General features: G+C 37.3%; 7 protein-coding genes across 10 annotated transcripts; 3 read left to right on the forward strand and 4 right to left on the reverse strand.

Moving 5' to 3' along the window:
• Positions 1-2,505: 2,505 nt before the first annotated feature.
• On the reverse strand, positions 2,506-3,964 carry LOC108857265 (F-box/kelch-repeat protein At3g06240). Its single transcript, XM_018631224.2, has one exon. The coding sequence runs from the start codon at positions 3,921-3,923 to the stop codon at positions 2,679-2,681; it is 1,245 nt and encodes a 414-aa protein (XP_018486726.2). The 5' UTR covers positions 3,924-3,964; the 3' UTR covers positions 2,506-2,678.
• Positions 3,965-4,251: 287 nt separating this feature from the next.
• On the reverse strand, positions 4,252-5,745 carry LOC108859663 (F-box/kelch-repeat protein At3g06240-like). The gene has a single exon (XM_056986245.1). The coding sequence runs from the start codon at positions 5,634-5,636 to the stop codon at positions 4,419-4,421; it is 1,218 nt and encodes a 405-aa protein (XP_056842225.1). The 5' UTR covers positions 5,637-5,745; the 3' UTR covers positions 4,252-4,418.
• Positions 5,746-7,697: 1,952 nt separating this feature from the next.
• LOC108805323 (BTB/POZ and MATH domain-containing protein 2) lies at positions 7,698-9,943 on the reverse strand. The gene is made up of 4 exons (XM_018577340.2): positions 9,272-9,943; positions 8,691-9,039; positions 8,211-8,475; positions 7,698-8,114 (listed from the first exon to the last, which is right to left on the reverse strand). The coding sequence occupies exons 1-4, from the start codon at positions 9,676-9,678 to the stop codon at positions 7,933-7,935; spliced, it is 1,203 nt and encodes a 400-aa protein (XP_018432842.1). The 5' UTR covers positions 9,679-9,943; the 3' UTR covers positions 7,698-7,932.
• A 1,447-nt stretch (positions 9,944-11,390) lies between these two features.
• On the forward strand, positions 11,391-13,689 carry LOC108861512 (uncharacterized). The gene has a single exon (XM_018635389.2). It carries the CDS (start codon positions 11,749-11,751, stop codon positions 13,507-13,509), a length of 1,761 nt encoding a protein of 586 aa, XP_018490891.1. The 5' UTR covers positions 11,391-11,748; the 3' UTR covers positions 13,510-13,689.
• Positions 13,690-14,264: 575 nt separating this feature from the next.
• On the forward strand, positions 14,265-16,449 carry LOC108833449 (heavy metal-associated isoprenylated plant protein 32). 4 transcript variants are annotated; one of them, XM_057010680.1, is made up of 4 exons: positions 14,265-14,785; positions 14,881-14,956; positions 15,055-15,846; positions 16,143-16,231. In XM_057010680.1, exons 1-4 carry the CDS (start codon positions 14,756-14,758, stop codon positions 16,229-16,231), a joined length of 987 nt encoding a protein of 328 aa, XP_056866660.1. In that variant the 5' UTR covers positions 14,265-14,755. The 4 variants fall into 4 exon arrangements, with proteins under 4 accessions (XP_056866660.1, XP_018487336.1, XP_018462366.2 ...); XM_018631834.2 differs by having other exon boundaries at positions 14,272-14,419; positions 14,654-14,785; positions 15,055-16,449; XM_018606864.2 differs by having other exon boundaries at positions 14,291-14,544; positions 14,654-14,785; positions 15,055-16,449.
• Positions 16,450-16,675: 226 nt separating this feature from the next.
• Positions 16,676-18,191, reverse strand: LOC108860443 (transcription factor MUTE). Its single transcript, XM_018634324.2, has 3 exons — positions 18,027-18,191; positions 17,128-17,559; positions 16,676-17,016 (listed from the first exon to the last, which is right to left on the reverse strand). Exons 1-3 carry the CDS (start codon positions 18,120-18,122, stop codon positions 16,927-16,929), a joined length of 618 nt encoding a protein of 205 aa, XP_018489826.1. The 5' UTR covers positions 18,123-18,191; the 3' UTR covers positions 16,676-16,926.
• Positions 18,192-21,964: 3,773 nt separating this feature from the next.
• Positions 21,965-24,602, forward strand: LOC108856554 (protein trichome birefringence-like 10). The gene is made up of 3 exons (XM_018630386.2): positions 21,965-22,728; positions 23,444-23,833; positions 23,906-24,602. The coding sequence occupies exons 1-3, from the start codon at positions 22,283-22,285 to the stop codon at positions 24,438-24,440; spliced, it is 1,371 nt and encodes a 456-aa protein (XP_018485888.2). The 5' UTR covers positions 21,965-22,282; the 3' UTR covers positions 24,441-24,602.
• Positions 24,603-25,076: the final 474 nt, after the last annotated feature.

The raw sequence follows: 25,076 nt of genomic DNA on the forward strand, positions 1-25,076 counted from the left end.
CTTTGTCTTCATTTAAATTACACTAGATCATGACCCGCGCGACTGTGCGGATTTTATTTTTGTTTTAACATATAACATATATTCTATAGTAGTCAATACAATTTAGAGTTTTTCTATTTCACATAATGTAGTTTTATATAATTTCGAGTTTGTCCATATTGTTTAAAAACAATGAAAACTATTTTTTGTATTAATAGTTTTTCATTGGTGTATTATAAATATAATTGTATGGTGCAAACATTAATATAATATTAACCAATACGATTTGGATTAAAATAACAGTGTACTACAGATGTATTGTGAACCACTAATCTAATAGTAACCAATACGATTTGGACTAACATAATAGTATATTATAGATATAGACATAAGATGGGGACACTAATCTAATATTAACCAATACGATTTAGACGAACAAAACTGAAGTCATTCTTTATAATTTTAATAAAATAGTTATTAATTATTATAAGATAGATAAACAGAAAATTTAATGGAAAAAAATAGTAAGAAATATTAACCGTTCGGATACATAAATGTTTTATATTTAGTAAAATAATTTAAATGAAACTGTATTAATCCAAAAACAATTATAGATTCAAATTTTTTATTAGAAGAATAGTATTTTGAATGTGTATGCAAAAAATTGAATAAATTGAAAATGACAATGTGTTTTTTTTAGAAAGTTAAGTGCAATAAAAATATATAATCTTTTTTGTTTTATATTTATTGACAAAATAACTATTATGCCCAAGAAAAAAAAATTCATTATAAATGTCCATGTCCATATAGAATTAATAAGTCCATTAGTAACAACAACTATCCAGGAAAGAGAGAAAAATATAGCTACATCTTATTTTCCTTTTTTTTAATTTATTTTTAGGCTAGTAGACTCATAATCGATTTCTTAAAAAGTTAAAATTGATGTTTCTTTTATTGAAATCTCATAAATACGTCAAGTTACCTATTAAGTTAAATATACATAAATACAAAATCCCATGACACCGAGATTTTTGGTATAGTAGATTAATCTTGGAGAAAGGGGTTTTCCATATTTACGATATTTCAAATCTATAAATTTGATTGTGAATATTTGATTGCCACCGAGATTTTAGGTATGGTAAACTCATAATCGATTTTTCAAAGTTTGAATTGATGTTTCTGTTATTGAAATAAGAATATATTTTTAATTTGGTGAAGGGGTTTTCCCATATTTGATTACTTTTAAAGAATAAATTGATGTTTCTATTTAGTGTATATTCATTATTTGAGCATCAAGAAAAATATTATGATATATTTAGTATTGAGTTTCAAAAAAGTACCGATGTGGTTGAAACATATTGTTAAATTATTTGGTTAATTCAATCAATTGGTTTGGAAGATACAATTGGATCAAGATAGTTAAAACTGGGTAATGACATGTTTTGGACTCGTTTATATTTTTAATAACATGTGTAACATTTATTTTTATTTCTATTTATTTTTATATTTATTTTTAAGAACTCAGACTCGTGTAATATTTATATTGGAGACATTTGTTGTATTCATTTGACTATAATAAAAGAGAGGAGTTGTTATATTTGTACTATTATATAATATATACGGTGGAGTTAAATGATAGTCAAATGATTTAGATATTTTGTAAATAATTTACGGTGGAGTTAAATTATAGTCAAATGATTTACGTTCATATGAAAGTTCGATGGAGTTAATGTTAAATGAAAGAATAGATAAAAGAGGTGATGTTAAATGATAATTACGGTGGAGTTAAATGATAGGATAATATTAATTATGGTGGAGTTAAATGGTAGGTGCTTGATATTAAACTCTCCAAGGAAATATTTAAATGAAATGTTAGACTAAGAATAATAATGTGATGTCCAATTTTAAAATCCACCTAGAAGAAGTTAGAATGTTTATGTTTTAATAAGAAAGAGATAGTAGATATAAACTAAAACTACGGTAGACATTTTCTAATGATCCAAGCCCATATATTGTTTTTTCACTGTCTTCAATCTATTCGTTCTTTTTCACTCGAAGTCTTCTTCACTCTATCGTTGAATTTCAGTTCGATGGATTTCAATATATTCGTTCTTTTCTGACACGGTTGTCTCTGCTTTGTCTGAGCACATGAGGAGGGGAAGATGAATCCTAACAACCAAGATGCCCACTATTTTCTCATTAGCTGGAATCTCAAAGGCCTTCTGAGGAGGTTTGAGCGAGTCGCTGAAGAAGGAGGTCAACAACATGAGCTATCTTGTCATGTTACAAGTTCTGAGTAAACTCGGCGACATAGAGATGGGGTTAATAAGATCTTCACAGAGTGGGAATCGAAATGCTATGATGAGACTGGCTAATAACGCTCATCAACACGTATCTTAAAGGAGATATGTGTCAAGAGGCAGAAGATAATTCAGGACCTTTCTCCAAATCGAGACAGCTTCTCATCTCTTGTTGCTTTATTTATGTTGTTTCCATAAATTAGAGTTTTTGAAAGATTCAGATAAGTTTAGAGCGAAGTAATGTATTGTGTACTATCATCATTAAGATCTTTACTGTTCTCACTAATCATGTTACAATGCACATACATTCCTTTGCTTTTTTGGATATGGTTTGGTTCATAGGTATAACATAGAGAATACACAAACTTTCTTTACCTTGAAAATCAGCCAAGTGTTTCTTCATTTCACAGAACCATACGAGTTAGGCGATATGAGACTCTCTACATACGCATCAGCCTCGAACCCATCACTGAGCTTTACACCGCGAATCCCAAGATACCTCGACGCATCAGTCTCGAAATTGTACAGCACCATATCTCCATCAAGCTCCAGAAGAACCTCCTCACCGTTCTTACTCGAACACAGCGGCTTCATCGACCTGTACAACAAACTGATCCGAATCCTGTTCCAAGAACTCGCTACACCGTACTCATTCATCACCCAAATATCATCATGCACCTCGTAGCAACTATTGACCACACAGAGACGCCCGTTAAGAACCCCAACGATAAAGTTTCTATAACTATGAGCACAATCCTCAGCTTCACCAGGCAACAACATCTCTCGAAACTCCTCCGTTTTAACATCAAACGCTAAGACAACTCTCTGGTTGTGCTTAGTGAACACCCAGTGAACCGCGCCGTTGAGAGCCACACCAGAGCTGAAACAATCCTTATGCTCGTAGCTCAAATCACATATCCATCTCCACGTGTCTTCCTTCAACGAATAAACGCTAGCGTTGAGAACATGGTCACCATCAGCAACAAGCTTCACTACTTTGTAATCACCGGTTAGATCATCGAATCCAAATCCATGAGTTTGGAACTCTTCTCCGGTGATCATCTTCTTCTCAGGCAATCTCTTGGATTCTCCGGTGGTTGGATTATACAAGAACAGAGCTCCTTCACTCGGTGAAATACACACTAAACCGTGGGAAGATCCGATGATCTCAACCCAGTTTCTTCGATACCGTTCAGGATTGAGTTTAAGCAGATTCTCTCCCACGTGGAACAGAATCATCTCGTCGAATTTAATCGGATCTTCTTTAAGCGGATAGTCAAGCTCCTTACCTACCAAATCTCTAATCCTTCCGCATCCGATTGAATCAAAGTCTAATGCGTAGAGATTATGTGACGAGACGATGAGTTTCCGATGAACCGGGGAATCGTTTCGGATGGTTAGATCTAGGTGGATCTTTGCGAACCGTGGATCCGATGAGAGGGAGCACAAGAGCTTCGAGACGCACCTGAATCTCCCGATTGATTTCGCTGGTAATCGGGTGAGGATTTCTCTGATGATCTCTGGAGGAAGCTCGAGAGATTCCGGTGAGGCTTTCTTCGTGGTCTCTTCTCTCCTCCGCCGTTCATTCTTCTTCGTCGTCTCCGTTAGAGCGTCGCCGAGGAAATTGATAAGTTTCTTATACATTTTGTTTGACCGTTTTGCTTGTGACGGAGGAACCCGAAACTTTCTTTAATCTCGTCCGGTTATCTCTAGATTCGGGTTTATACCGGTTTTCTAAAAGTGATTTAATTCCTGATTTCCCGGTTTACTTGTCAAACTGAGAATAAATAGTGTACGTTACATTTTTGTTTTTGCCCGGTAATTAGTTAATTGAGCATAAACAGTTTACATTATTTGCTTTGCTCCTTTATGTTATGATATTGGGCATGGAATTAGTGTAGAAATGTATTATATTATCTTCACTGAAGTTCTTTCCATTCTCACTAATCATGTTAGGTGACAGATGTTTCAATGCAAAAAACATCGGTTTGCTTTTTGGATATGGTTTTGTTCACATATACAAGTGAGAATAACAAAGAACCGAACATAAAAAAAAAACAAAATATTCGATCCCAGTCCTCCTACATATAGCATAAGAGATTTCAACCAGTTAAAACTTGTAAATTACAAAGTTTTTCTTCAGTTCTCAACAACATACAAGTTCGGTGATATGAGGCTCTCTATGGACATATGAGTCTCAAAACCTCCACTGAGGTTTGCCCCGCTAATTCGCAGATTCCTCCTTGCATCAGTTTTAAAATTGTACAATACTATGTCTTCATCAGACAAATTAGACACCAGAAGAACCTCATCACTGTTATTAGTCGAACACAGCGGTCTCATACACCTGTACAACAATCTGAGCCGGATTCTGGTCCAAGAACTCGCTACACAGTACTCATTCATAACCCAAATATCATCATCACCATGCCTCTTGGAGCGACTATTGATCACACAGAGTCGCCCATTGAGATCCCCCGCGGTAAAGTCTCGAGAAACATCCTCAGCTTCACCAGGCAACGCCATCTCTCGAAACTCCTCGGTTTTAACATCAAAAACTAAGACGACTCTCTTGTCAGCCTCCTCAAGAATGAACAACCAGTGAATAGCACCGTTCACATTCACACCGGCAGCAAAGCCATCGTTATCGTGCTCATAATTCAAATCACAGATCCGCCTCCACGAGTCTGACTTCAACGAATACACACTAGCGTTGAGATGGCGGGTATCAGCAACGAGCTTCACTACTTTGTAATCATCGGTCAGATCATCGAAGCCAAATCCATAAGTTGGATATATATTTCCTCCGGCGGGATCAGGTAATCTCTTGGAATCTCCGGTGGTTGGGTTATACAAGAAAACCGCGTCAGCAGCTGGAGAAACACACACCATGCCGTTCGAGTAACCGATAAACTGAACCCATTTTTTAAGATACATCTCCGTATTGAGCTTAATCAACTCGTCGCCCACCACAGCATCCTCTCTAATGATTCTCTGAATAAACTCATCGAATTTACTCGGGACCTCTTTAAGCGGATAGTTAAGCTCCACAGCTGTCAAATCTATAATTCCTTCGAAGCCATCATCGATTCCATCGAAGTCTAATGCATACATGTTATGTCCAGATACGATGAGTTTCCGGTGATTGGTTAGATCTAGGTGTCTCTTTGCGAACCCTTGATCCGATGAGAGGGAGCAGAAGAGCTTCGAGACGCACCTGAAATTCCCGATTGATTTGGCTGGTAATCGGATGAGAATCTCCCTGATGATCTCTGGAGGAAGTTCGTGAGGTTCCGGTGAGGCTCCCTCCGTAGTGGTATCTTCTCTCAGCCGTCGTCCCTTGTTCGTCGCCTCCATTAGTGCGTCTGAGCGGAAATGGATCGTTTGTTTGACCGTTTTGCTTGTGAGTCACTGACCCGAAAATTTTCTTTAGTTTCGCCCGGAAACTATAAATTTACGTCTAGACCGGTTTTCTAAAGCGATTTAATTCCCAATTTCCCGGTTTACTTGTCAAACCGAGCAAAAATAGTGAAGATTACATATTTTGGCTTTTGTTTTGCCCGGTTAACTAGTCAAACCGAGCATAAACAGTTTACATCATTTGCTTTGCTCCTTTTTATCCTCTATAGATAGTAGACAGAAAAGATGCAATATTTAAGTACGCATCAGACGATATAAGTGTGGTTCACAATATTATATATACAAATCAAAATTTGATGTATAATGCGCTAAACTACTACAACACCGGTTAGTAAATGCTAAAACACCGGTTAACAATTCTTTGCCACAAATAAACCACCGTTAATGCAAATATTCTCTTCATCAATACCATTTTCCTAACAGCTCATCAAAGTATCAGAAAAGGAAAATACAAATCCCGGTTAATCAGTAATCAGAATAGTACAAGAATTACGCCTCAATCTACGCTCCCCGAATAAATCGTAATAATTGCATAGTCGAGATTAGAGAACTATAATTTGGTCTTCTAAAAAAAATCAAAAAAAGAATCCGCAATTAAAACCAAAGATATACGTTCAAATCATTCAAAGAGAAAAAAAAAACAGTATATAAGCATACACTCTGTCATTCATTAGTCGAAGTACAGTCTTATATTCTCTCCAAACATATCTCCATGAGTTTGGGGAATAACAACCCTCAGCACATTACATTTATGCTATACATGAGTACTTCCACAACAATAACAGTGCCAAATAAGTAACTCAGGTATACCCTAAATGTAGTTTGCATTTGGGTTGTTATTCCCCAAACACATCTCCATGAGCTCTTTGAAGTTTTCCACGGCATCGAGAGGGTCATCAAATAAGTAACTCAGGTCGTAAGTTTCGTCCGTAGTCGGTGACTCGGTAATGGATGTCGCTCCGGGTGAATGACACAATCATGCTTGGGTAGCTTCTTTTGTTTCCTCAGCTTTGTTCTTTGATAATCCTTACGAATTTAGTAGCTTTGAATTCTTGCTTTATGTATTGGTTAAAAGAGTAGTTTTTTTCACTCTTAATGGTTCTGCTGATCAGCTCTGCTGTGAATTGGAACATATTGAGTCTTCTAAGTGAGAAATGAAAGGGAATCAAAATGAGCATGATGTTAGGTGTTTTTATGTTCATCTAGTTGTTTTTGTATCACCGTATCTGTTTTAATCGATTTGAAAGAAATTAATATCTACACGGGCCATTATCATGGCATATTTGCATCTTATATACTTCAAACTCCAGTAACACCGCTATATATATATACTTTCTGTTTTGTTTGCTCTGTAGTATTGTGGGCACATCTACTATGACTAAGGTCATTAGTTGGTTCGTCAAGTAGGTTTTGTGGTTTGTCTTTGTTTGTCAGATTAATGTCTCTATTTGATCTCTAATCATATTTACTCGTTCGTAGAGAGCATTTTATTCTCTACGCATTCAGTTTCTTCACATTGCATCCCATCCTGATTCATTTCATGGCTTTTATCTTCTGCAGATTACATTTAAACTTGGCTCTAAAGGGAGGGATAGACAAACGCTGAACAAGGTCCTTAGGAACTCTTCAATCTATCATTATAGATCTTATCACATCTGATGTTTGCAGAGTTCCATCTTGGAGACTAGACAAATCCGTAGAGCTTCCCCTTACGGATTTTTCTTTAAATTTTATTTACCGTAAATATGACTCAGTATTACAATTTGAAACACTTGACTTTTTAGTTTTTACTGAAATACATTACATACCACAGCAAACTAAAGAAGAGAATCAAATTGCGAATGCTTAAAGATCACTGATGGTTGATATTAACCTTTAAGAATTGTTCCTTGGTGTGCTTAATATTGAAGGTTTCAGGTGAGTCACTATGTGTAATCAAATGACAAACCTTCCTTTCACACTCTAGAACCAACCCAAGTCTTTGATTCATCTCTTAAGTTTCATGAAACTTTTCCTTGAGAGAAGCGGCTTTAGTCAATACAATCAAAAAAGCACAAAAATACAAAAAAAAACATGTCACTCTACTTGGCTAGACAACACGGAACAATCACTAATCCTTTTACAAATGACAAATGCACAACAAATCTCGACTCTTCTACAATTCTGTTTACCCAAAGATGCCTCCTCCAACGTGATCAGTCTCTCTCTCTCTCTCTCCCTGAAAGTGAGTTACTTAGTGCAACCGCTGCTTCACTCGTCTCCCATTCACGTCACCACCATCAGCATATAACTCCTTCCTATTCCCCGATGATGTTAAAGAGTGCTCACTCAGCCTAGCCACATACTCCAGCAGCTCACTTAGTAAGCATGGGCAGCTTTCCTTCAGATAATCAAACCCATCCGTTTCCATCACAGCTTAAAGACATTACACAAACAAAAGGGCTTTTGTTTTAGGATTTCAATGATGATTTGATCAAAAGTGATTTAAAACAAATGTTTTTATGTATGTACCTTTCAGGTTTTGTGGCAATGCTATGAATTTAAGACACGCAGCTTTTAGCTGGAAACAATGATGCTGCTCTGCCAAAGCCAAGGTGGTCGCTACTGTGTTTATGCTGATTCCTTCACAGAGTTTTGACTCGCAGATGGTTCTAAGCCGCTCCAGAGCATAACGGTCTGCAGCTGCAAGCAGATGCTGAGCCACAAGGGTCAAGTCTGTGCCCATTATGTCTTCCATATCAGGCAACTCGTCCCAGTAGATAAAATGGAGGAACATCTGCAGCAAACAAAGGCACAATATATAAGAAAAAGAAGAGGAAATGGGATTTTGAATCAGCATACACTTCAAACCCTAAATCTTCAGGATTCAGGATCTAAAACTCTCACATAAACTAAACACCAAAATAAAAGCTGCAAATTTAGAATTCACCTAAGACACATTATAAGGAACCAACATTAATAAGACCAGAAAGAGAAGTAAGTGGTGAGGACCTTGAAAATGGGAGCTTCCATGTCTTCTATGATTATGCTTTTGGTGTTTTGGTTTTTCAACGGGCCAAAAAGCTGTGCCCTGAAAACTGGAGAACGAGCTGCAAGAACCAACGTGTGAGCAGGAAACGTCTCTCCATCAACTCGGAATGTAACATCAACTCCCTTCCCACTCTCCAAAAGCTTTCCAAACTGATGCCCCAAGTCAGAAACCGGCACAGGGATATTGTAACTCCTCGGTCCCTCTGTTTGTGACTTCACCACGCCCACACAGCACCGCACCAAGAGGCAATTGTCCTTGAGATAATCTGATGACTCCAGAAGAGTCCTCTTGAAAAACCGCTTGTATCCCCTGAATCAAGAAGCAATCATCAATAAACAGAACAAAACATAAACACATCAGTACAAAGTAGAGACTATTCTAGCATTCCTTGAATTCACATGTCTCCATATAAACACATGAGTACAACGTAGAGACTAGGCTAGCATTTCTTGAATTCACTCGTAACATGTCACCATATTATATAAACACATCAACACACAGTAAAGACCAGACTAAGCTACAGTTTCTTGAATTCACTCACCACATACTTCCTCGGTACTTAAGAGTATAAGGTCCGCTCTCAAGAGTCCTACCGAAATGGCTATGAACCTTATGCCTCTCATTACCACTCTGATCAACAAGTGTCAGCTCAAACAAAGCCCTTACATCAGCACCTTCGCTCGCGAGCGCTATGAAGAGAGACACGTAGACAGAGTTATCCTCGGGACTCTTCCCATCCGGGTAGAAGTAGACCGCCCACGAGTACCCACCGACCATGAACGTGTCGGAAGCCACGTACTTGCCTATCCCCATCCCTTTGGCGAGAGAGTATCCGCTGATCTTGAACTCGTGTGAGCCGTTGATGGTCTCCGTGCGAGATGTCGACTCCGTGAGAGAGGTCGATTTCGAAGATCCGGGAACCTCCGAGCAAACCCTAGTCGCGTCCATCGGTAAAGACTAGATCTTTGGGCGGAATTGGATGTTTCTTCGATTGGTAGGCGAGATTAGGGTTTCGAATTAGAGGGGGGAAAGATCGAGAATTTGAGAGGGGAGATGAGTTGAGAATTTGAAGGGATCTGTGGGATCAGAAGTGAAACCGATAATCGGTGGTGGTCGGAGATGAATCGTCGTGGAATCGTGAAGACGACGAGAGGAAGAGAGGAATGAGAGAAAGGAACAGTTTTGATTTATCGGTTAACTTTACCCTCTTGCCATTTGGTAGGTAACGAATATAAATGCAAAGTGGGAAAAATAATTGATAATAATAAATTACATGCCAATTTATGTTGTGTTTGAAAATTAGAGGGAAACAATCAAAGTTAAGCAGGGGATTAATTTTTTTTTAACAGTTATTTACAGGGACATTTGTATCAGTTACACATATTTTAAATTAATCAATTAACTGTGGTCGATTAGATTGATCGAGAATTTATTGATGTTTTTATACAGTTTTTAGAATTTCTCTAAAAAAAAATTATAAACAATTATGTGAACTAAAGAGTAGAGCGTTATGTGTCAATTTTACATGTGCGCCTTTCGTTCCAAGGGAAATTATAGTTCACGCGAATCCTCGTGTTTAGATGCACTTCTATATTTTTCTCTAAAATAGAAATCTTTATAATAGAAGTCAATTTGCTCCAATGTACATATGTATAATAGAGTTTTTCTATTTTAGAGGAAAATATAGAGGAATCTTACTTTTTACCTCTATATTTAGAGATGAAAATGGCAAATCTCTATATTTTCCCCTATAAATAGAGGAACTCTATTATAGAGGCATACATTGGAGCAAATCCACCTCTATAATAGAGTTTCTCTATTTTAGAGAAAAATATAGAGATATAAATAGAAGTGGGTTGGAGATGATCTTACAAGGAACATTTTTTATTTGATCAGTCATATCTTTTACACTTTACATGCATGGATACTGTTATGTGTCATCCTCACAATTTGATTAATGATTATTCATGTTACCTAGTGTTATAGAGCATTGTTGAATAATAATAACAATAAGCGTTAGTTTTGATTTAGATTAGATTTTTACAACATGTTCACGGGCGGCTGTGTAACTGGATTATTTGGACCGAAGGTCCAGACACCTCCTACTTTACAAAAAAAAAAAATACCGAAACACGTTTAATAATTGAACTTGTGGAATTTTTTGGTATAGAACAAATGTTCAAGATTTATAATGCATAAATACTCCATGAATGTTTTTACTATCTATGTGAAATTAGCCTTGAATGCTATGTTGGCACATTCTCAAGGTTGTGCGTGATTTTGCCATGCAAATCAGGCTTATGGTTTATTTTCTCTTATGTTTAATTCTTTGCATACTTGTTTATCGTAGTTGGCTATACTTCTGTTTATAGGGAATGGTAAAAATACAATAGCCTCTTTGTAATCTAACCTAAAAGTTATCTTAAGAAAATTTTCAAGAATCAATAAATCCCCAAATAAATACACTTTTGTTAAGCTAAAATGTATTTAAAATAGACCAATGCTAAATTTCTGATCCAAGATAAGATCCCTTATATTATCGCTTCTAAAATGGTTAGTTCTACTAAATCACCATCTTTTTTTTCCTTTTTGGTAACTATAACATCTTGCTTTGATATTGTTAGCAAAAAATATCTAAATCGGATTTGCCAATTGGAAAATTACTATTTTATTTTATTTTTGGAAGCAACTGATTTTTCCCTCTTATATATAATCCAATTCTTTTGACATAACAAATAATTTTCTTAATCCTTAAATAAAACGATTCAGTAATTTTATTATCCTGCAGAGAAATTGGAGCGGCGGTGCAAGGCAACGGCAAGAACAAAACACCAACCACCACCGTAAATAAACATCACCAACGTGACTTCTGAGGAAAATTGCCCACGTGTCGCTGCCCAATTCTCAGCCCAGTCATCAGAACCATAGGGGCATAATCGTCTATACATAAGATTGTCTTTTTTCTCATATTTTATTACTTGAATTTGTACTTTCTGGTTTTGGTCGGAATCTTTCAAAATGCCGGAGAAAGGACCGATTCTATCTCCGGTTCCAAACCAGGTATTACTTCAACGGTCGAGTCCTCTCCTTCAATGGCGTTTCAGCGCTCTTACAGCACTCGTTTTCTCCCTCGTGTTATTCGTCTGGAGCATCGACGGTTTCTCGATACAAACCTTCGCTGAGCCATGGAGACTCAGCGCGTACTCCCTCCGCGTCAGTTTCTCTCCCTCTCCTTCCCCTTCTCCTTCACCAAAACCTCATCCTATAGAGCCCCACGAGAAGCCCACTACAGGCCCACGAAATCTAAACACGAAGAAGACGACGAATCTCACTTCGAACTCGACCCGGTGGATCGCCGCCGAGTGGGGGAAGAATTACACGGCGAACCTGATGAGAAACTGGTTGGCTCCGGGAGATACGCCGTGCCGGGAGGCGAAGACCGTCGAGATTTCACTTCCCGGCGTCGACGGGATCGATACGGTGGAGCTAACCGCCGGAGAGATCCACGAATTCAAATTCCAATCCCTTGACGAATCCAAAAACGCCGTTTGCGTCGGCGGAGACTACTTCGAGACTGATTTATCCGGCGAGAACTGGAAATCTCGGCCGCCGGTGAGAGATTACGGCAACGGAAGTTACTCCATGTCGTTACAAGTTCATCCCGAGTTCGCCGGAGAATTCAACCTCACCGTCGTTTTACTCTTCCGTCATTACCAAGGCCTTAAGCTCAGCCCCGCGCGTCTAGGAGTCGACCAAAAGCTTCGCGATGTCCGGCTACGCTTCGTAAAGAAGCCCGACGTTGCTTTGCCGGAGCTTCAGACATGTAAGAGATCCGACTTTACCCGAGACGCGTGGTCGGGACGATGGACAAGGCTCGGTAAGAACGAGAGTTGCCAGATCAGCAACGACGGACGTTACCGTTGCCTTCCTTCGGATTTCCCTTGTCGGAAACCGTGGTGCGAGGGAGCTCTTGGAGCTATTGAGAGCAACGGTTGGGTTTACTCCAGCCATTGCTCTTTCAAGATGTTCTCTGGAGATGACGCGTGGCGCTGCTTGAAGAACAGATGGATCTTCTTCTGGGGAGATTCGAACCACGTTGATTCGATAAGAAACATGCTGAACTTTGTTTTAGGTCATCCGGAGATCCCCGCTGTACCGAGGAGGTTCGATATGAAGTTCTCTAACCCGAAGAATGAGTCGGAGACTGTTAGGATCACGAGTATCTTCAACGGGCATTGGAACGACACACAGAACTATCAAGGCCTTGATTCTCTTAAAGACAATGGGTTTAGAGAGTTGCTTGAGAAGTACTTCTCGGAAGACCGTGTTCCAGATGCTATGGTCGTGAACTCGGGCCTACACGACGGTATTCACTGGACCAGTCCTAGAGCCTTCGAGAAAGGAGCTGAAGCCGCGGCCGCGTTTTGGAAGGGAGTTTTCGAGGGTGTCAAAAGCAGGGGACTGCAGCCGCCTGAGGTGGTTTTCAGGAACACGGTCGCTACGGGGGGTTACGCTAGAACGCTGCCGTTTAACCCGAGTAAAATGGAGGCGTTTAACGGAGTGTTTCTAGAGAAAATGAGGGATGCGGGACTGGTGACAAGCGTGGTGGATAACTTTGATATGACGTATCCGTGGCATTTTGATAACCGGTGCAACGACGGGGTTCATTACGGAAGAGCTCCGGCGAAAATGATGTGGAGGGACGGTGAGATCGGACATCAGTACTTTGTGGATTTGATGCTTGTTCACGTGTTGCTGAATGCATTGTGTGCGAGGTAGTGGTGATGATCGAAGTTTGGTTTAGGAGTCACGGATTCTTTATTTTTGTGTAGATGTTTTGATTTATTTTTGGTTGTATATGTATCAAATTTTATTTGGGAAAACTCAAACTGAAGCTTGAGTTTATTGTGTAATGTATATTTTCCAGCCTTAAACTGAGTTTTGTAAGTTGAAAGTGCCTGGTCTCTGTTTCATTATCATGTTCTTGTTTCTTTATGCTATACTATTCTTCAGCTCCATATTAATTGACTAAAATGAATTTTCATTTCTTACCAACGGTGACGTCGATGAGAAGTATTACCTTTTATAGCTCCAAACGTACAATAATGCACTTTCCCAATATATGAAATTGAAAACGAATCCAAAGGGAAAGACTGTACCACGAGAAGAGAATCGGACGAAAGCTTCGAGATAATGTTATTTTGTCAAGAAGAAGCAGGAAAGACATGTCATGTGCTGCAGCCTGCAGGGGACACTCATGTGACCACAACATCTATTATATTAGGCAAAATCTTCAAACGACAAAAGTCAATTATTAATCTCAACATGCCACATGTACTTTTTCAATTATACACCTTTTGGTGCTAATTATATACAACATTCTTTTGGAACTTTCCAAATGTTTAAAATATTCTTCTTTTATGTTTTAGATCTCTATCAATAATTGGTGAACCATCATGCCAAACAAGTATTGGAGATCCTAATTTTAATGTTCTTTTAATTATTTGATCAGATTTATCTAAAAACGTGATAAATATATAATTAGGCATGCTTAGTTAAATAAATATAAAAATCAATGCAAGTATCTTTCACCAAGAAAACCATTCCATCTTTTTTTCTCCTATGCCATTTTAAATGCTCATCTATATGAAAAATGTGAATATCTTGAAGAATTAACTTAAGCTAAAAGGTAAAGAAAGATACGCAAGAGAGTTGTGTGTTCATGTTATGTATATGCTTTAACAACAACGAGCGATGATGGTAAATGCGTCTGAAGAAAAGTATCTGAACTTTTTTTTGTTTTGAAGAAAGAACGTATCTTTCTCCGATGTTACGTATATAAATATTTGTATATTCAGTGATGTAATCTATTGCTGTCCTTGAATGTATTCACAATTTTTTTTTTCTTGATTGACGTTGCAAGTACGAGGAGTAGTCCTCTCAGATTTGGAAATAAAGATAAGAGAGAGGAAGAGATCTCATCACTAAACCAATCTTTTTCTTACCATCGCTTTGAGAAAAAGATATGAGTAGAGAAGAGTTCATGAACATCCAGGTTTGTTCACCATTTCACTGAAATTCCTTTTCAATATTTTTTTTTCCACAAATAAATCTTCTCTTGACTTGAATCTGTGAATTTTTTATTTCTAGACTTGTGTTCTTAAAGTGAATATACACTGTGAAGGGTGTAAGCAAAAAGTCAAGAAAATCTTGCAGAAAATCGAAGGTAAAAGAAAAAAATAAATCAAATTCAAAACCTCTTTTGACTTTTTTCTCTAAGTCTTGAAACTCATTTTGTGTTTTGTCTGAAACAAAAAAGTTCAGGTGTTTTCACGACCAAGATTGATGCAGACCAAGGGAAGGTAACTGTCTCTGTCTCTGGGAGCGTAGATCCTTCAGTTCTCATCGAGAAGCTCGCCAAATCTGGTAAACATGCTGAAATCTGGAGTGCTCCAAAGGGTAACAGCAACCCAAATCAGTCTCTTTTGGCGAATCATCTGAAAGGAATGCAGATTGACAACGGAAGAGGCGGTGGTGGTAAGAATAATAACAACGACAAAGGCCCCAAGCATGGTGGAGGTAACGGTAGTCCACAACAGATACAGAAGATGAAAGGGTTTCAAGATCTGAAGCTTTCTCCGCAATTAAAGGATATGAAGGGCTCTGTTCCTGAGAACAAGAACCAAAACCAACCAGGAGCTAAGTTCAATGTTCCTGAGGAGGAGGATGATGATGATGATGATGATTTTAGTGATGAGGATGACGAGTTTACTGATGCTGGTGACGAGGACTCTGATGATGATGAGTTTGATGATCTCCCTTCTCCTTCTAATAAAATGAAGCCTAACATGATGATGATGCCTAATAATCAACAGATGATGATGAACATTCAAAAGAACGTCAATCTTGGCAGTGGTCCCACCAAATACGGCGGTAGCAAAGGTGAACCTAACGGCAGTGGCGGTGGAAAAGGTGTTCATAGCGGCGCTGGGAATCAAAACCAAGGCGGAAGCAAGAACGGCGGTCAAAATGATGGTGGTGAACATCCACAAGATGGTAAAAATGGCGGCGAAGGTGGTGGTCCAAACGCCCGAAAGAAGGTTAACGGCCGAGGTGGTGAACCCATGGCTGGAGTACTCCCGGCCGGTTTTCTTCCCATGGGAGGCGGAGGACCACCAAACATGAGCATGCCAATTGGTGGTCTAATGGGTATGGGTGATCCCATGGGAAACATTCCGGCCGGTTTATGTCACATGGGAGGTGCAGGACCATCAAACATGACTATGCCAATAGGTGGTCCAATGGGTATGGGTGGTCTGATGAGAAATATTCCGGCTGTTCATGCAAGCGGTGTACCACCAGTTTATTTCCAAGGTGCTGGGCCAGATCCGATTCAAATGCAACAACAACAGTACTTAGCAGCGGCTATGGACCAGCAACGAGCTATGGGAAACGAACGGTTCCAACCAATGATGTACGCAAGGCCACCACTGGCAGTTAACTATATGCCACCGCACATACACCTGCACCAATATCCGAATCCGTATGATCCATACCCGTATCCATATCCACCTCATGCGAATGATCAATACTCTCATGTCCCTAACGAGGAGAACACATCAAGCTGCGATATTATGTGATAGGTTCACTAAGTTTTATTAAATTATCATGTAAAATTTGGACGTTAGTTAAATTATGTTGAAGTTGTTATTCTCCTTCCATGTGACTTTTTATTTGCTAATCAATACAAAATATAGTAATGAACATTCATACTTTGATATGCTCTTATATATTAATAAAATTTATATTTAACAAAATCGTATAAAAGGAATAAATCTTGATGGAATTGGAGTGGTATATATCCCACTGATCATTATATGAATCTCTACAAAATATATATATATGAAAGATCATTTTTCCCCACTATATATGGATCTTGTCTTATGTATAATCCCATTCTCATAATATTCATTCAGTCATTTTCCCATAGTTAGGGCATAATTTGTGATTATTTATTATGGAAAATTATAACTCTGATCGAGTTAGGGTACAAAAACAAACTAAGAAAAACATAAGTAATAAGATCGATACAAGTCACATAGTAATTAAGTTTTTTGGAGCTTATTTCTAGCAAAGTGTCAAGTATGCTCATGTAACCATACATGCTATGACTCTAGTACGTGTATACTTTTGTTTTTAGTCGGTAGAGACGATGACATCAGGCACAAAGCTTTTCTGAATCTCAAGGGTTAGATCTTCCAGGCTTAAGTGACACTCCAGTCCTATCTGCATATGTAAATTTAGTTATATTTAGCTTAATTAATTTTAGAAACAAAACATTCACATATATTAACGTTATTTCAAGCTATATATATCAGCAATACGAGATCCATGTACCTTAACAAGGAAGAAGTACAAGACAGTCTCCTCCATGCTGCTAATGTTGAGATGAAGAACCTGAAAAGATAGTTTCTCCAAGACGGATATGATCCTCACCAGCTGCCCCTCAGTTCGCCTAGAGACAACTCTCAATACAACGTTAGAGCCTGAGATCTTGGCTTCGACGTTAGCATGAGGGGAATTGCAACATGCTCCTACTTCCTTGAAAGTGCTTGTGGTCATTACATTTTCAATTCTACTAAATGGCACCCTAGTGGTTGCGTTGTTGATGGTGGCTGCTAATGTAGATGATTCGAGTGTTTGGTGTTCATAAGGAAGAGAAGGCCGGTTTAGTGTCTTTCTACGTTTCTTGGACTCGAGAACTTGCACCAGTTGCTGAAGCTCTTTGATGAATTCTACCACTCCTCCAATGATCGAAGCTTGATCTCCCTAGTACCGATCAACCGCCGAAAAGAAGACCATTATTATGGATATAGATTGGTGCATGCGAGTAATTTGTTTTAACAAATTAACAATCATGACTTGCAAGAGAGAATAAAAGCAATGAGAATATATTAGATGTCACAACATATTTCCCAATATTAGTAAGTTTGAATATTCATTATTAGAACGATTACCATGCATGATTCACTAGGAATCTATAACTTTTCTCCAAACAAAAATTTTGTCGGGTCTTAAGAAAAAAAAAACTATTCGAGAATAGGTTCATTCAATTATCAAGAAAAAAAATCCAAATTTAATGAATCTCAAATTAAACCTTTTGAATTACTTTTTTGGTAAAAATCTTTCGAATTGCTTCATCACAAAAATCACCGATCCATCAGTAATTCTAAAAATCCCAAATCTCTTGGATAAATTAAATGAAATTAAGTATGAAGATATTACATGAAATTTACCCTTTTGATATAGAAACAAGGAGTCAAAGAACGAAGGGCTTTAAGATGCTCGTTCATCTGCCTTCTTCGATTCCTCTCAACAGCGATGTGAGACATAATCTTTGATTAAAAGTCAAATATATCTATTTGACGGTTCCTATCTATAAAGATGAAGATGATCACTTTTCGCTATTTTTGACACATTCTCCAGAACAACGTAGTATTTATACAGCCCAAGCAGATATAGTTAGGGTTCAGAGTTTTGTTTTTCAGGGGTTCATAAATGCACTATGTCGCCATCTCGTGACATTCTTTGTCTCTTAATAACATTCTCTCTCTTACTATTCTCTCTTTCTTATTACTATCAATATGTATAAGTACAAAGTAGAGAAAGATATGCATACACAAAGATACGTCACGTTTGTGAAGTTGGATACATTTACATTCACAGCATGAGGTCTTTTATGATTTTATATCGTATTTTTCATTTAGATTGCATGCCTTTGCACCACCTTCTTTTACTTCTAGTCTCTACCCTTGTGCCTCCTTTTAGTTCTCAATTAACAAAAATCTAATATTGAGGCCCTTTAGGGCTTTAGGCTTTAACAAAATAATTAGCCGCAGTATTTTCCATCCTCCACATGATTACATCCATTGTCTTACCAATCGCCAATCGGGACCCGTGCTGTTGAGTGTTTACTGTTGTTTTATAAATGGATCACTTTGCATGAATTAATAGAGTGTAAAAGAATAAATGATATAAGCATTATAGCAAACTTAAGTTTTTCAAGTTTCTTTCATGAGTCTCAGCGACATGGACGGCTCATCAAGATTCCTCCCAAAAACTAGCATTCTTAATATTTATTTATTTGTAGTAAAAGAGGTATTCTTAAATTTTGGTTCTGTTCAGTAAAAAGTAACAATATATATCTGATATCTCATATTCTCGATGCATGTTCTAAACTTCATTTTAACAAGATTTTAAGTTCTTAACCTAACAAAAAAAGTTGTAATAGTCACAAGCATTTGTTCTATGCAACAAATCCACTGCAATATAACACATGACATACCCTACAGAATTTGGGCGCATGGCTATAGCTTTATTGTTAAGTAAGAAATGTGAATATGTAAGCAAAATATTTAAAATTCATAGCACAAAAAGACGTAAGCAAAATAAAAACAAGTTCAATCCTAATGAAGTCCCAAAAATGTGGAAGGTGGAAAGAAAATGTTGGTGACATATGTTTGTAGCTGCCAATGTTACCCTATAAGACATGCAAAGGTGCATGCCCATTTAACTAAATATTAACTTTGGGAGTAGAAACTTAACTCCACCATCGCTATTCAATTTGTCCATGGCCTATCACGTTATTAATACTCATCAACAAGGCGATAAGAAAAGAGAAAAGAAAAATCATTTTCCGAAAAGAAAACTCACAGTCGATCAAAATGCATGTGTTGACACATGAGCAAGTACTATAGAGTTAGGTTCTTATCCACAATTGTAGAGAATTTAATTGTATGAATTTTATTTAAAAAAATTAAGCTAACAACTTAATTAAGGTATGACAGCTTATCTTTTAATTATTAGTTATTATTCCCTTTGTTTCATAACAGACGATGTTTAAGATATTTTTTTTTGTTTCAAATTAGATAACTTTTAAGTATTGAATCAAAAGAAAAAGATAAAAAAGATTACAGGCTCAATACATTCTATTTTTTTTTGTTGGTAAAATCAATACATTCTATTTGAATTAGAATAGAAACTATAAAGACAATCTAATGACGTTCACATGTGCTGGTGCTGCAACTATGCAAGGGTCAGAACGCAAACTAAACCAATTCAATCTGGTTTTGTTTTGGTTAAGTGAATTCATCCTCCACAAAAATATTCATTGTAGTAACAAAAGAAATATAGATTTTGCGTTATCATTTATTTCAGTTGGCAAATGGACACGAAAAGAGTTCACCATCAAGTCGTTCACAAGAAAAATCCTTACACAGCACGAAACGTCTTGAGACTTCTTCATGGGGGGGTTGGCTCATGAGACTTCTTCGTATTACCCTTGAGAGTTCATGCCACTATCTTCTTATCAGCTCAATCCTCATCATGTACTGCGTGTAACAAAAAGAAGTGAGAATAGATTGAATCAAAAACAACACGAGTTGACATTTCAAATTGCTGGAGCTGAGAAATAAAACCAAAGTTAGGTGATGTTTGAGGTATAGCCTGTTTTTCAAGCAGAATCTAATTCTCTAAGGGTCTATAGATTCCTACGGTTATTAGCTATGGCTTAAATCTCGTAACTAACTTTTTCTGCTCCGAGCTTCTACATGTCGTTGCAACTTGGGGTTCACGGTTGAGTCCTAAAGTGACTATCTCAAATGCTGAATCTATTAAAGACTACGAGGAAGAGATCAACCACTTTTCTCCATCTTCTCGCTCCACTTGAGTACTTTCACCAAATCCACTAAAAAGGGCGAACAAATGGATTAGGAGAGAATGGTTTATCATGTTAGAAGACACAACAAGCACCAGTGGTCTAGTGGTAGAATAGTACCCTGCCACGGTACAGACCCGGGTTCGATTACCGGCTGGTGCATTTTTTTGTTGTTGTTGCTAAGTGGTATTATTGATTTTGCCTTCACACACTCCTCTGGTCTCTTCGCTTTAACACTAGTCATTCAGCTCAAAGCCTAGAGAGTACTCTATAAACAAACACTTTTACTCTACGGTTGATGTAGCCCATTAGGACTATATTGGGCCTCGATTGAGCGGGCTGATAAATTCATATTTAGCTGAAGTAGAATAAGAGGAGGTTGATAACAATTACTCAATTGTTACTAACTGAACGTATAAATATTTTTAAGAACATTATCTGCTTACTAATATTTAAAACAATCATTAAAACGACACTAACCTCTATATAAAATCAAATAAAACCAATCATATCTATCTATTTACTAATATTTGGGTCATATGATATATTTGACCCATTATAGAACAAAATCTCTCTGTTAGAGCAAGGAATCAATTGTTACTCCATATGAAGTGATTCAAAAGAAAATGATCATGCGCAAATTACGTAATTCTTCTATGAAAGATTAATTAAAGAGACCCCAACTAACAATTTTAATAATTAAAGGATTCACATACATAAAATTATTTTAATTTTTATAGTTATCTTCCAGGTGAGCACCCCTTAACCCCACTAAATAATGAAAGGATTCACATACATAAAATTATTTTAATTTTTATAGTTATCTTCCAGGTGAGCACCCCTTAACCCCACTAGTAAAAGCGCGCACGGCTGAAGGCCCCCACCAGTATGACCACTATACCAAATGATATAACTTTGTCTGAATAATAGTTTACTTGCAAATTTAATCAAAGCGGATTTTCCTTAAGAAAACAATTTAAATGAAATAAGAAATTTAATTTGTTTTTTCTTGCTGCTTTATTTTTTTCTTAATAATAGTTTACAAACATGTTTCTTTCTGTACATGGTTGTAATTTTATATAAAAATTGATCAAGTAATTTTATAACTTAAAACCTGTTATAAGTTATTACTACGGCTTGAGATTGCGAAAATATTTGTTCTTGCAAATTAATAACAGCTGTATTTACTTTCTTACTGCTTCTGGATGTTATATAGCGGTTGACTTCTTAATCTTTATGAACATTCACTTTCAGGCTCGTGGAAAATCTAAAATTACCACATAAGTATTTATTATATCAAAAGTAATTAATCTTGGTAGATAGAAGAATTAATGTTTGTGGTTACAAAAAAGAAGAATTAATGTTTGGATTTTTTGTTAAAACAAAAAGGAAATTAAATGATCCATATTTTTCAAACTCCCACGATTCTCAACCAATAGTCACTCATCTCCTTTGTGATTTGTGAATGTGAACACAAAAAGACAAACAGACAAAGTTGAGAGTTTTCTTTTTCGTCTCTTCTTTGTTTTGGACTCGCCCATTACAGAACCGCTCTTTGGTCTCTTCCTCTTCTTCCATTGTCTGATAAAAATCAAAACTTTTTCTTCTGAAAAAGATTTAAAAATTTTCAAATAAAGAAGCCAATTCATGAGCGTTTTCATCACTTCCTTGACACTTGTCTTTCGCATCATTCTTCATAATTTGTAAAGAAAAAGAGCCACTTTTCTTCCTCCAGCTATTAACAATCCTCAACATGCTTCTCCTCCATTCGCCATCATCATCATGTCCATCTTCTCCTTCTCTTCCCTAACTTCTTGAACTCTCAAAACCCACCAGATGTCTAAGAACACACAACTTGAAGAAAACAGAGGAGAGAAGCCATTCAAGAGGTCGAGGCTCGTGTTCGAGCCGTCTCTAGGAGTGTTGGGTTTCTTCTTAGTCGGTTTGTGTTTGGTATGGAGCTTCTTCTACTTCGACTACAGAACCGTGGCGAAAAGCTATAACCTTTCTGATAAATCAGACAGATTCGTTTGGCTCAAACTTGACATCAACAAGAGCAATAAGAGTGATGTTATTAGTCCAAACAGAGTTGGGTTTCTGGAAGAGAGTGGAGATGGGTGTGATGTGTTCGATGGAGATTGGGTTTGGGACGAGTCTTATCCTCTGTATCAGTCCAAAGATTGCAGCTTTCTCGATGAAGGGTTTAGGTGTAGTGAGTTTGGGAGGTCTGATTTGTTCTATACTCATTGGAGATGGCAACCTAGACACTGTAACTTGCCCAGGTAATATGTTCTCTCTGTTTACTCTGTTCTTGCATAGTTTCTTCTAGAGAAAGTAGATTTTGAACAAAAAGGGTTATTGAATCTTAGATTTAGAGCTAAGGATACAATATGTTACAGTAACAAAAAAGATTTTGAAACTTGTTCTGTAGTGACTTTTGTTACAGTAACAGTAACTTAAGTCATAGCTTTGTTTGATTTTATGTTGCTTTCAGCTTTGATGTCGTTGTCTATGGTCTGTTCTCAAGTTGTGTCCGTAAGTGACGGTTTAAGATAAGCACAATCTAGGGTCAGCTCTCTCTCTCTTATCTCGTGAACTAGTCATCATCTTTAGTATTTAAAGCCAGTGCTTTATGTTCTCTTCTTCTCTGGATTAGATCTTTTTTTATAATGGTCCCTTCTTCACGTTTACATCAAACACCTATATTTGCAAAAGGCTTTTGTTTTATATAAACCCGTGAGTTTCTTGAAATGATTAGGTGCCACATAACATTGTATGCAACATTATTATTAAAGCTCTTAGTGAATATAGTTTTTGACTTTGTGGATAATAATATACTTAAAGCCAATGTTCAAGAAATCGATAGACGGTGATTAGACGCTTTATAGAGTATTATTGTTCGAAAAAAATTGTTTCGGTTAGACCAGATTTTAGAACACTGCTTAAAGTTAAAACTGACTCTTTCACCCTCTCTCTTTTTATGTAATAATGAAACAGATTTGATGGTAAACTGATGCTAGAGAAGCTCCGGGACAAGAGGCTGGTCTTTGTTGGGGACTCAATAGGAAGAAACCAATGGGAGTCTCTTCTTTGCTTATTATCTTCTGCAGTCAAGAACGAGAGCTCGGTTTATGAAGTGAATGGAAGTCCCATCACAAAGCACACAGGTTACTTAGTGTTCAGATTCAAGGACTACAACTGCACAGTGGAGTACTACAGATCGCCATTCTTGGTTCCTCAAACCAGACCACCAAATGGTTCAGCCAATAAAGTTAAGACAACTTTGAAACTGGACACTATGGATTGGACTTCTAGCAAATGGAAAGATGCAGATGTTTTAGTGCTCAATACTGGACATTGGTGGAACTATGGGAAGACTATTAGAATGTAAGTTTGTTACAATGTCTCTCATCTTTTGATCATTTTAATCTGATCTTGAAATGATGTTGTGACTAACAGGGGATGCTACTTTCAAGAAGAAGAAGAAGTGAAGCTTAAGATGAGCGTAGATGATGCTTACAAGCGAGCTATGGAGACCGTTATGAAATGGATTCAAACCGAGGTTGATTCAAACAAAACACAAGTCTTCTTCCGCACATACGCTCCTGTGCATTTCAGGGGAGGAGATTGGAGAACGGGAGGAACATGTCACATGGAGACATTGCCTGAGATTGGAACCACCTCATTGGTTTCATCAGAGACATGGAACCAGTTAAAGATCCTGGGAGATGCGTTATCACGTTACTCCAATAGATCAGAGACCGTTGAAATGAAAGTGTTGAACATTACAGCAATGTCTGTTCAGAGAAAAGATGGTCACCCGTCTCTTTACTATCTTGGCTCGCGTGGTCCTGCGCCGCTTCATCGCCAAGACTGTAGCCACTGGTGCCTTCCTGGTGTTCCTGATACGTGGAACGAACTCATGTATGCCTTGTTTATGAAACAAGGAAGAGCCAAAGAAGCAAATGGTACAGGAAGTGTCACAATGTCATGACCCTGACGTTTTCTTGAAGATGATGCTGAGCTCAAAGATCAAAAAGGGTTTGGATTTTTTTTTATTAGATTAATTGGGTGGGGTTATGTAATTAGGTTGATAATCTTAATCTCTGGTTGTAAAGATAGAAAAATCTCAAAATGATATGCAAAGTTTCATAGAGATTGAGAGTTACCTCATAAACAAATCTAGTTACCTTGTGAAACAAGGTTCAAATTGAAGATTTGGTCTGAAAAACATTGAAGATATTTGAACTGACTACAAGGAGAACAAATAAGGATACTGTCTAGATCATGTTGATCTGTGTCTGATAAATCAGAGTGCATGTATGCTTGCCTGTCTGGCCACTTCCTTTTGTTGAAAAGGTGTTTCTTTTATTCTTTATTATCCTTTATTACGTGTAGACATGAAGAGTGACGTACCAATTATATCATAAAGGGTCACGCCAACTAAACATGCATACCACTTTAACCGCACGTTCTTATACCGGCTCAACATCTTTAGCTTAACTTAATGACTACTTAAGAAAAGTGCATGTATCATTATTATTCCACGAAATGCACCAACGTCTTTTTATGATAAGTTTTGTGTTTATTTTCCGCATAATCCAATATTGAAATTGGTTGTTAAAAAAAA

Source organism: Raphanus sativus, chromosome 5 (genome assembly GCF_000801105.2).
Source record: "Raphanus sativus cultivar WK10039 chromosome 5, ASM80110v3, whole genome shotgun sequence".
Classification (NCBI taxonomy): domain Eukaryota; kingdom Viridiplantae; phylum Streptophyta; class Magnoliopsida; order Brassicales; family Brassicaceae; genus Raphanus; species Raphanus sativus.

What these genes read in the sequence shown, in the direction of transcription:
- LOC108857265 (XM_018631224.2), bottom strand. Translation starts at nt 3,923, where the DNA reads ATGTATAAGAAACTTATCAATTTCCTCGGCGACGCTCTAACGGAGACG.
- LOC108859663 (XM_056986245.1), bottom strand. Translation starts at nt 5,636, where the DNA reads ATGGAGGCGACGAACAAGGGACGACGGCTGAGAGAAGATACCACTACG.
- LOC108805323 (XM_018577340.2), bottom strand. Translation starts at nt 9,678, where the DNA reads ATGGACGCGACTAGGGTTTGCTCGGAGGTTCCCGGATCTTCGAAATCG. An exon ending in AAGTACCGAGGAAGTATGTG is followed by an intron (nt 9,040 to 9,271) that starts GTGAGTGAATTC and finishes TTCTTGATTCAG; the next exon opens with GGGATACAAGCGGTTTTTCA. An exon ending in ATTGCCACAAAACCTGAAAG is followed by an intron (nt 8,115 to 8,210) that starts GTACATACATAA and finishes AATGTCTTTAAG; the next exon opens with CTGTGATGGAAACGGATGGG.
- LOC108861512 (XM_018635389.2), top strand. Translation starts at nt 11,749, where the DNA reads ATGCCGGAGAAAGGACCGATTCTATCTCCGGTTCCAAACCAGGTATTA.
- LOC108833449 (XM_018631834.2), top strand. Translation starts at nt 14,756, where the DNA reads ATGAGTAGAGAAGAGTTCATGAACATCCAG. An exon ending in AAGAGTTCATGAACATCCAG is followed by an intron (nt 14,786 to 14,880) that starts GTTTGTTCACCA and finishes TTTTATTTCTAG; the next exon opens with ACTTGTGTTCTTAAAGTGAA. An exon ending in AATCTTGCAGAAAATCGAAG is followed by an intron (nt 14,957 to 15,054) that starts GTAAAAGAAAAA and finishes AAAAAAGTTCAG; the next exon opens with GTGTTTTCACGACCAAGATT.
- LOC108860443 (XM_018634324.2), bottom strand. Translation starts at nt 18,122, where the DNA reads ATGTCTCACATCGCTGTTGAGAGGAATCGAAGAAGGCAGATGAACGAG. An exon ending in CTTGTTTCTATATCAAAAGG is followed by an intron (nt 17,560 to 18,026) that starts GTAAATTTCATG and finishes GATCGGTACTAG; the next exon opens with GGAGATCAAGCTTCGATCAT. An exon ending in TGTACTTCTTCCTTGTTAAG is followed by an intron (nt 17,017 to 17,127) that starts GTACATGGATCT and finishes TTACATATGCAG; the next exon opens with ATAGGACTGGAGTGTCACTT.
- LOC108856554 (XM_018630386.2), top strand. Translation starts at nt 22,283, where the DNA reads ATGTCTAAGAACACACAACTTGAAGAAAACAGAGGAGAGAAGCCATTC. An exon ending in AGACACTGTAACTTGCCCAG is followed by an intron (nt 22,729 to 23,443) that starts GTAATATGTTCT and finishes ATAATGAAACAG; the next exon opens with ATTTGATGGTAAACTGATGC. An exon ending in TATGGGAAGACTATTAGAAT is followed by an intron (nt 23,834 to 23,905) that starts GTAAGTTTGTTA and finishes TGTGACTAACAG; the next exon opens with GGGATGCTACTTTCAAGAAG.